Genomic DNA, 9,517 nt, shown 5'->3' on the forward strand with positions numbered 1-9,517 from the left:
ACCCCCCCCCCACCACACACACTCCATCCCCCACAAACCAGCCCATCTCCTTCCCCTTTCCCCTTCCTTCCCCTACCAGCATTCCTACCTCCCCCCCCCCTCTCGCCCTGGCAGAAGCCAGCCGAATAGCTGAAAAATCGAATCGAACAAAGCCGGCCCCCATCGCCCTCCCCTCCTTCTCCCCCCACACCCGCAGACTCACACATTGATGGACTTGGAGGGGATACAGGAGTGGTACGAGTGCGCTACGTGTGGGATGAACAACGGGTCTGGTGTGTGTGCCGTGTGCGCTATGCAGTGCCACCGCGGGCACAACCTGTCGGCGCCCAAGCACTCCAAGTTCTACTGCGATTGTGGGGCCGGCGGGTGCCAAGCCATGTCTGGCGGGAAGAAAAAGACCAAGAAGGTGCTGAAGGTCGCAAAGCGGGCACCGGCAAAGCAGCAGTTGCAGCAGCAGCCGCTGGCACTGCGGCAGGTGCAGCAGATGCAGCAGATGGCGGCGCAGCAGCAGAGCCTGGCAGCGCCGATGGCCCAGATGCAGCAGCAGCTGGCGCGCGGGCAGCAGAGCTCGGCGGCGACGGCCAAGCGGTCGGGCGTGTCGTACGAGCCGCGGCCGATGCAACAGGCTGCGCTGCGGGCGGTGAGCCGGGTGGCGGATGCGTCGGCGGTGCCGCGTGCACGGTCGTACGTGCCGAACGACCTGCGCGTGGACGTTAACTCGCCGGTGATCCGGCTGCCGCCCGGGTACTTTGTGCATGTGCTGGACACCAACTCGAACGTGACGCGGGTGCACCAGGGCCCGGCGACGCTGACGACGATGGACCACGAGCAGATTGTGCTTGGCCCGCGGGCAATGATCGTTGTTCCACCTGCACACTACTGCGTGGTGGCGGATCCTGTGGTCCGCGACGACGCCGGTGAGCCAGTGGTCGAGGACGGGCAGTTCAAGGTTGCATTTGGCGAGCGCAAGGTTGTGGTAAGCGGCGAGCCGTTCCTGTTGTACCCGGGCGAGTCGATGGCGAGCGGGGTGACACCGCTGTTTGTGGTGCCCGAAGGCTCTGCGCTGCGGCTGCGGTCGGACCGCGAGTTTACCGACGGCGAGGGCGTGGTGCGGCCTGCGGGCTCGGAGTGGTATGTCCGCGGCCCGCAGACGTACACGCCGCTTGTCGAGGCGACGCCTGTGGAGCTTGTGTACGCGGTTCCACTCGAGCCGACGCAGGCGCTGCGGCTGGCAGCGCGGTCGAACACGGTCGACGCGGGCGGCAAGGCGCGGTCGACTGGCGAGGAATGGCTTGTCCGCAACGAGTTCAGCTACCTGCCTGGCGTGGAGGAGATTGTGCGTGGCATTGTGGATCCGATTGTGCTCTCGCCGACGCAGGCACTGCACATGCGGGCGACGCAGTCGTGCACCGATGGGCTGGGCGTGGCGCGTAAGGCCGGCTCGCAATGGCTGCTGACGCGGGCCGACGCGGCGGCTTACATTCCGGGCGTGTTTGAGCAGGTTGTGGGTGTTGTCGACGCCATTGTACTGATGGCGAACCAGTATGTGGTGGTGGTTGATCCGGTCGATGCCAACGGCGTGCCGCAGCTCGGGCGCGCCGAGGTCCGCCGCGGCGAGGCCTCGTTCTTCCTGCACCCGGGAGAGTCGCTCCACGACGGCATCCAGGAGGTGCAGGTCCTTGGCAAGCAAGAGGCGCTTCTCTGCCGGGCGACCGAGTCGTTTGAGGACGCCGGTGTGGCGGGCGCGGACGAGGCGGGTGCGTCGGGACCGATTGCGCGCGGTGCCGGTGACCGGTGGCTCGTCGAGGGTCCGTGCGAGTACCTCCCGCCTGTGTGCGTGCAGGTCCTCGACCGGCGGTCTGCCATTCCGCTCGACAAGAACGAGGGCATCTACGTCCGCGACTGCTCGTCCGGCGCGGTGCGGTCTGTGACTGGCTCGTCGTACCTGCTCCGCGAGAACGAGGAGCTGTGGGAGAAGGACCTTCCCGAGAGTGTGGAGCAGCTGCTTGTGCGCTACGGCGGCGCGGCGGCACGGGTTAAGCACCGTGTTGTCTCGTTCCGGGTCCCGCACAACGCGGTGGCGCAGATCTACGACTACCGGCGCAAGTCTGCGCGGCTTGTGTTTGGGCCAGGCATGGTGATGCTCGAGCCCGACGAGCAGTTTACGCAGCTGACGCTGTCGGGCGGCAAGCCGAAGCGGTCGGGCGCGATCCGCGACGTCATTCTCCGGCTCGGCCCGGACTACATGACCGACATTCTCAATGTGGAGACGTCGGACCACGCGCGACTCTCGCTCAAGCTCTCGTACTCGTGGCACTTTGACGTCGACCCGGCGGACGAGTCGCCCGAGGGCCTGGCCAAGGCCCGGGCGCTGTTCTCGGTGCCGGACTTTGTTGGTGACGGCTGCAAGGCCATTGCCTCGCGGGTTCGTGGCGTTGTCGCCTCGATTCCGTTTGACCAGTTCCATCGTAACTCGGCAGCCATCATTGCCGAGGCCGTGTTTGGCATCGAGCCGACGAGTGGCAACCTTCGGACCGAGCTCCGGCTGCCGAACAACAACCTGGTCATCGACGCCGTCGACGTGCAGACGGTGGAGCCGGTGGACAAGTCGACGCGCGACTCACTCATGCGCTCGGTCCAGAACGCCATCCAGGACACGACTGACGCCGTCGAGGCCGAGGCCACCAACAAGGCGTCGCAGAAGGAGCAGCAGGCCATGGGTGAGCTGCAGCGGCAGAAGATCCTCGACGACGCCAAGATCGAGGAGGCCCGCCAGAAGCTCCTCGAGCTGCAGGCCGACTCGCGCGCCATCATGACTTCCGGTTCGGCCAAGGCTGAGGCCGAGGCCCGCGCCACCGCCCAGAAGATCACTGCCACCGCAGAGATCGAGCTTGCAGAGCTCCGCGCCACCGCTGCCAACGCGCTCTCCGAGTCGGAACTCGCCCGCATGGCCGCCTACCAGCAGGCTGAAATCGACCACCAGCGCGCCCTCAACGACATTGAGGCCGAGCGCTCCGACAAGCTGGTCAACCTCGAGGTTTCCTCGTTCAAGACCACCGTCGACGCCATCGGAGCAGACGTCCTCACCACCATTGCGCAGGCCGGGCCCGAGATGCAGGCTCAGCTGCTGCAGTCGCTCAACCTCAAGACAACCGTCCTTACCGACGGCACCTCACCCATCAACCTCTTCAACTCGGCCAACGGCCTGGTCGGCGCCGCCTCGTCCGCCGCGTCGGCCTCGGCCTCGGGTTGAAGTCCCAAATGAATGCCCCCGCCCCCCCCCCCCCCCCCCCCCCCCCACCACACACACACACACACACACACGCACACACACTTGTCTCCACACTCTGTGCCATGTCGCGCCGAGCAGGAGCCACCCACCTCGCACAGATCTACGGTACCGAGAGGGACAAGTACGCTCTTGCCCCTGTCTCCCCGTCCCCTTCCCCCTTTCCCTGTGCCCCCGGCTCGCTCTCCACCCCTTACCCCTCACCCCCGTCCACGCAGGGTCAACTGCTCGTTCTACTTCAAGATGGGCGCTTGCCGCCATGGCGATACCTGCAATCGCACACACGTGGCTCCGGCCTTTTCGCAGACTGTCATGCTGCCCAACATGTACATCCCGCCCACCACCCGCGCACAGCTCGCGCGACCGCCTCATCGCAATCTCCCAGACCCACCTCCATCCTCCTCTGCACCCGCGTGCCCACCTGCACCCGCATCAGCATCCACGACGACAGCACCCGGACTTGAGCCATCGACATCGGCGCCCGCTTCGGCAGCTGGCCAAGAGCCGATGGAGCTTGAGACTGGCGCAGCAGGTCCCGCCAGCTCGGCACAAGCGACCGAACCGGTTCCGGTCGACGATGAGGCGCCTTTGGTGCCCGCACGGGTACCTGATGGCGATCTGAGTGCGCCACCGTCAGCCGACGAGCTGCAGGCACACTTTGACGACTTTTATGAGGATGTGTACCTTGAGATGGCAAAGTGCGGCAAGGTGCTCGAGCTCCACACCGCCGCCAACGCGACCGAGCACCTCGCAGGCAACGTGTACTGCATGTTTGCCACCGAAGACGCCGCAGATCGCGCCGTCGCCCTTTTCCATCGCCGCTTCTTTGCAGGCCGCCAGCTGAAGTGCGAGCTCTCGCCGGTCACCGACTTTGCCGAGGCCAAGTGCAAGGAGCTCAGCCTCGGCCGCTGCAACTATGGTGTCTCGTGTAACTTTCTCCACATGCGCTACCTCTCGCCTGACGCCGCCCTCGACGTCCACGGCCGCCGTCCACCTGCCACCTTTATCATCGGCGATGACGATCCGCGCGGCCGCGGCGGTCACGATCGCGGTGGCTACGACCGTGGCGGCTACGACCGTGGCGGCTACGACCGTGGCGGCTACGACCGTGGCGGCTACGATCGTGGTGGCTACGATCGTGGCGGTTACGACCGGAACCGCGACCGTGACCGTGACCGCGACCGTGACCGTCACAGGGGCTATGTTGGCGATCGCGGCAGCCACGGCGGTGGTGGCTACCGCGACCGCGACCGCGGCTCCCGTGGCGGCTACGATGACTACGGCGACCGCGGAGGTCGCGGTGATCATGACCGTGGAGACCGTGGAGACCGTGGAGACCGTGGAGACCGGGGCGACCGGGGCTCTCACCGGTACTGATAATGAAAGCTGCGCCCAGCATCCCGCGAATGCTTGCTTGCTACCCCTGGCGTCGCCACTCGGGCGAGAAGCATCACGAAAAGGTCGTGAGACCTTTGCAGGCGCCAGTCGAGGGTACTTGACCCAACCCTCTGCAGACAAGCTATCGCTCCCAGACTCGCCGCTACTGTCGCCGCGAGTTTGCGTCACCTCTCCCCTCCTACCATGTTCTTGGGAACATTGCCGGCTCATGTGCCCGCTTTACTCTCCTGCGGCCTGTGTGACAAAGTCTGCCGCGGTCCCCAAGCCGTGGCGCAGCATCTGATCGACGTCCACAGCAGGGCGACAAGGAGGTGTGTACTTTGTGGAACAGGACTAGATGGCCAAGCCGACGCAGCCCACCACTTTGTGGACCATGTCAATAAGCTGCTCGGCCTCTCATACACCCTCGATACTGCCCTCAAGGTCACCACACCCGACGAAGAGACAAGCTTAGTCTGCAGCTGCGGTGCTGTGGTGGGGTCAGCCATGCTCGCCGACCACAAGTCGTCGTGCTCGGGCAAGTGGAACTACGCAGCCATGTTTGAGGCACTCTCGCAAGTCGGGCCTGTCCTCATTCGCTACGCAAATGACTCGAACGTCTGCTTCTCCTGCGGCCGCTCATTCCGTACCCGTGACAAGCTCGTCTCCCATTGCAGGGCGGTGGGGCATTCTACCAACAACTTGTCGCCACGCGATGAAAGCGCTGCCGACGCTGCAGATGCCGCCGCCAACGCTGCTGCTGCCCGCAACGTCGGTGCTACGCGCAGCAAGGGGGTTAAGTCCAAGAAGAAGCCTGCATGCAAGGCTACGTCGCCGCCGCCAGCGGCTGTCGACACTAACTCTGCGCCCGGCTATCCATGCACGGCATGCGCGGGTGTGTTCCCGACCAAATCGCAGATGGAAAAGCACATTTCTGCCGTTCATCGCGAGCTCCATTGTGTGCCATGCGGCCGGTTTTTTGCCACAAGGGCGTACCGCGAGCAGCACGACCGCGACAAGCACCGCGAGAGCTCGGCCGACGCCGAGGATGCAGGCGCCAGCGCGGCTAGCGCGGTACCCGTGTTCTCAGGTGACGCCAATGGCTTTGTGTGTGCCTTCTGCCAGCACAGCTTCAACAATGCGATCCAGCTGTTCCAGCACTTGACCTCGACCGGGCACGACAAAGAAGTTGTCGACGAGCGCTTGCCGTACCAAGACGAACGGCCACGGTCTGCAATCTCAACGCCGCAGCATGTTTGCCGCGAGTGTGGGCAGGCGTTCGCCAATGGCTCGATGCTCGAGCGGCATCTCGACCGGGTTCATCCGGACTTGGCGGCGCAGGACGAGGCCGATCTCCGCGCAGCGGCGATGCGGGCCACGCATACCTGCTCGTGCGGACGCGACTTTCCCTCCCGCGCCGCGCTCATGCAGCACTCGCGGTCGTCTGGCCACAACCGTGGCCGGTCGACATTTGCCACTGCGCCGACCGCCATGTCGAGCGCTTCCCCGCTGTCTCAAACGGCGACTCTGCCGCCTGCTGTGGCCGGCCCTATCTGCAACCACTGTGGAATCCGGTTTGCCAACCACGATGCGCTCGATGACCATGTCCTCGAGGTGGTGCTCGAGCGCTCGCGTGCGGCCGCCGCCGCCGCCGAAGAGGAGGAGCGCAAGTTGGAGGTCGAGCGCCAGGCCGCCGCACGCGCGCAGGTACAGGCGCGAGCCGCGCAGGCCGCTGCTCGTGCGCAGGCACAGGCACAAGCCGAGGCACAAGCTCGAGCCGAGGCCCGCGCCCGCGCTGCACAGGCGCAGGCCGAGGCACAACTCCAGGCGAGGGCCCAGTCCCAGTCCCAGTCCCAGTCCCAGTCCCGCGCTTCTTTTGGTGGACTCTCCGGCCTCCACACCCGGGTGCAGCCCGAGCCATCGAGTGCGCCAGCCGGCATGGGCCTTTCGGGCCTCGCCATGCAGATACGGACCGGCAGCAGGGCGCAGGCACCGAATGGCGGCGGTGGCCTGGTGGGTCTCTCGGGCTTGGCCAGCCTTGCACAGCAGTCGGGCCAGGGGGGAGCAAGCGCCACCGGCGGTGGTGGTCTTGGGGGCTTTGGTGGCCTCTCTGGCCTCGCCGGCCTCGCCGGAGGCGCCGCCGCCTCGCCAGCGTCGAGCTCCGCCTTTGGAGGTCTTGCGGGCGGCTTTGGCGGCCTTGCGGGCGCAAGCGGCCTCGCGCTGGGGGCGGCCTTGCGGGCGCAAGCGGCCTCGCGGCTGGGGGCGGCCTTGCGGGCGCAAGCGGCCTCGCGGCTGGGGGCGGCCTTTGCGGGCGCAAGCGGCCTCGCGGTTGGGGGCGGGCCTTGCGGGCGCAAGCGGCCTCGCGGCTGGGGGCGGCCTTGCGGGCGCAAGCGGCCTCGCGGCTGGGGGCGGCCTTGCGGGCGCAAGCGGCCTCGCGGCTGGGGGTGGCCTCGCCGGCTCAAGCGGCCTCGCGGCTGGGGGTGGCCTCGCCGGCGCAGGTGGCCTCGCCGGCGCAGGTGGCTCGAGCTGGTCTGGTCTCGCAGGCCTTGGCAGCGGAGCTGGGGGTGCCGGGGCGGGCGCCAATACGGGCACCGGTCTCGTCGGCCTGATGGCGGCGGTGGGTGGTGGCAGTGCGGCGGCAGATGCGTTGAGCGCGGCAAGTCCCCCAGGTATTGCGAGCGGACTCCATGCGAGCTCCTTGCACACGAGCGGATTCGACAACAGCGGCGGTGACAATGATGACGACGACGACGATGATGATGAAGATGAGCTGTTCTGGGGCTCGGTTTCGGACGAAGACGAAGTTTTGCTCGAACCGTACTCGCCCGAGTCCAAGCAGGCGGCCGCCGCCATGCCGCAGGCGGCAGCGGCGGTTGCCACTACGGCTGGGAGCAGCGGCATCGCAACGGCTATCCGCGCCATGCATGTCGACGAGAACCCGTGGGGTGGTGCGCCACCAACGTGGGAAGCGACGGCGCTCCATTGCTGCGGAAAGGAGTTTGCCACGCGCATGGCACTTGAACAGCACATGCGCGACTCGAAGAACCATCCCGAGTTTCGTGTCGTGAGCAGTGCCGGCACGGCAAACAGCTCGCCCGCGTCCGTCACAGCTGATGGCGAGTACGAGTGTCCTCAGTGCGGCAAGGCGTTTGCAGAAGAGCGGTACATGCGGCAGCACGAGCGCGATACACACTCTGCTGCGGCGCAGGCTGCGTGCTCCGTGTGTGGCAAAACGTTCAAGGCGATCCAGTACCTGCAGCAGCACCAGCGCGATGCGCACTTCATGTCGACAATGCCCAAAGTTGCCGAGAGCAGCAAGACGTCCAAGACGACCAAGAACCTGCCACAGCACCAGCGCGACTTGCATCAGGGAACACCAAAGTACGAGTGCGGTGTGTGTGGCAAGCGGTTCAAGGCACCCAACTACCTGGGGCAGCACCAGCGCGACATGGGCCACACCGCCGCGACGCAATCGGCCGGTGTCTCGTCACTCGATGTTCTCCAGGCGCTGGTGTGCACGCGGTGCGGACTGGCTACGTCGTCCATGGCCGAGCTCCGGGCGCATATCAAGAGTTGCAATCAGTGAAAGTCATTGACACGGCCCGCAGTTTACGTTTGGGGAGAAAGAAGTGAGGGGGCAGTGGGGAGGGCGAGGTTGGGAAGCTCAGACAAGTCGTTACTCGGCAACAATCTCACCGTCGGCGCTGCCGCTCTCGAAAGGGGCGTGCTTCTCGTCGATGTGGATGTCGAGTGCGGTCTGCGAGGCAAACTTGCGGTAGCACGAGGGGCAGGGGAGGCCAGCAGCGCGGTCGTCGAGGATGATGACTCCGTCGTGGTCCACAGCGCCGTGGTGGCGGTTGATGCCGTGGCGCGAGCCAAAGACGCGGTCACAGGTCTCGCAGACGTAGGCAGCGCCGCCAGCAGGCTCATCGGCATGGCCGGTGACGTGCAGATGGCGGGCGAGGCCGCGGGCCGAGACGCAGACCTTCTCGCAAGCGTGGCACTCGTACGGGCCGCCGTCGTCGACGACGGCCGGGGCAAAGGCGGCCACGCCCTCACCCGTGTGGCCCTTGGCCTGCTGGTGGCGCTCGAGGCCGCGGGACGAGACCAGGGCCTTACCGCATGAGCAGACGTAGGCGCCGACAGGGGCGTCAGCGTTGGCGCCGCCGTCGGCGCTGGCGTCGTGGCCAGTGGCCTCGCAGTGGCGCTCGAGGCCGCGGGCAGAGGCAAAGGAGCGTCCGCAGGCGCCGCAGGAGACGGTGAGCGCCTGGGCGGCATGCGGGGTCAAGGTCATGCCCTCATGGCCCTTGGCTTCCTGGTGGCGCGAGAGGCCATGCTCCGTGGCAAAGCCACGGTCGCACTCGGCACAGAGGTACGATCCGCCCGAGCCCTGCTGACGGCCACGCGAGCGACGGGCGCCCCCCGAGGCAGCAGCCTGCGGAAGCTCGGCGACGTCGAGAACGGGACCCTCTGCGTGGCCCTTAGCCTCGCAGTGGCGGCTGATGCCGCGGGGCGAGGCAAAGGTGCGCGGGCACTCGGCGCAAGTATAGGGGCCACCGGTGGGGCCGTTCCTCCGAGAGCGGCGGCGAGGTGCAGCACCAGAGCCCGAGCCTGTGACATCAGACCCATCGCCGTGCTTGGCAGCCGTGTGGCGGGTGAGGCCCTGCGCAGAGGCAAAGGACCGGTCGCATTGCGGGCACTGGAACTCGAGGTCGTCGTACACGTCCATGATGGGGTGGAGGTGGAGGGGAAGGGTGGGGGGGGGGGGGGGGGGGGGAGGGAGGGGAGGGGAGGGTGGAGGGAGGAGGGAGGGAGGAGGCGGGGTAGGGGGAGGGGGTCGTCCGGAGTAGT

General features: G+C 66.7%; 3 protein-coding genes across 3 annotated transcripts in view; 2 read left to right on the forward strand and 1 right to left on the reverse strand.

Moving 5' to 3' along the window:
• Positions 1-3,280, forward strand: part of AMSG_02403 (major vault protein) — a 3,755-nt gene extending 475 nt beyond the window's left edge. The window contains exon 2 of the mRNA XM_013905491.1: positions 230-3,280. Coding sequence (XP_013760945.1) covers positions 230-3,253 — 3,024 coding nt within the window. The 3' untranslated portion in view covers positions 3,254-3,280. The remainder of the gene's footprint in view (positions 1-229) is intronic.
• Positions 3,281-3,338: 58 nt separating this feature from the next.
• Positions 3,339-8,266, forward strand: AMSG_02404 (RNA-binding region RNP-1 domain-containing protein). The gene is made up of 5 exons (XM_013905492.1): positions 3,339-3,413; positions 3,508-4,583; positions 5,025-6,819; positions 6,912-7,265; positions 7,298-8,266. Exons 1-5 carry the CDS (start codon positions 3,355-3,357, stop codon positions 8,250-8,252), a joined length of 4,239 nt encoding a protein of 1,412 aa, XP_013760946.1. The 5' UTR covers positions 3,339-3,354; the 3' UTR covers positions 8,253-8,266.
• AMSG_02405 (uncharacterized protein) lies at positions 8,259-9,414 on the reverse strand. Its single transcript, XM_013905493.1, has one exon. It carries the CDS (start codon positions 9,393-9,395, stop codon positions 8,343-8,345), a length of 1,053 nt encoding a protein of 350 aa, XP_013760947.1. The 5' UTR covers positions 9,396-9,414; the 3' UTR covers positions 8,259-8,342.
• Positions 9,415-9,517: the final 103 nt, after the last annotated feature.

Source organism: Thecamonas trahens (assembly GCF_000142905.1).
Source record: "Thecamonas trahens ATCC 50062 unplaced genomic scaffold supercont1.9, whole genome shotgun sequence".
Lineage (NCBI taxonomy): Eukaryota > Apusomonadida > Apusomonadidae > Thecamonas > Thecamonas trahens.

Coding starts and splice junctions, on each gene's coding strand:
- AMSG_02404 (XM_013905492.1), top strand. CDS start 3,355: ATGTCGCGCCGAGCAGGAGCCACCCACCTCGCACAGATCTACGGTACC. Junction 4,584..5,024: donor TGACTACGGCGACCGCGGAG/GTCGCGGTGATC, acceptor GAACAGGACTAG/ATGGCCAAGCCGACGCAGCC. Junction 7,266..7,297: donor CCAATACGGGCACCGGTCTC/GTCGGCCTGATG, acceptor GGGTGGTGGCAG/TGCGGCGGCAGATGCGTTGA.
- AMSG_02405 (XM_013905493.1), bottom strand. CDS start 9,395: ATGGACGTGTACGACGACCTCGAGTTCCAGTGCCCGCAATGCGACCGG.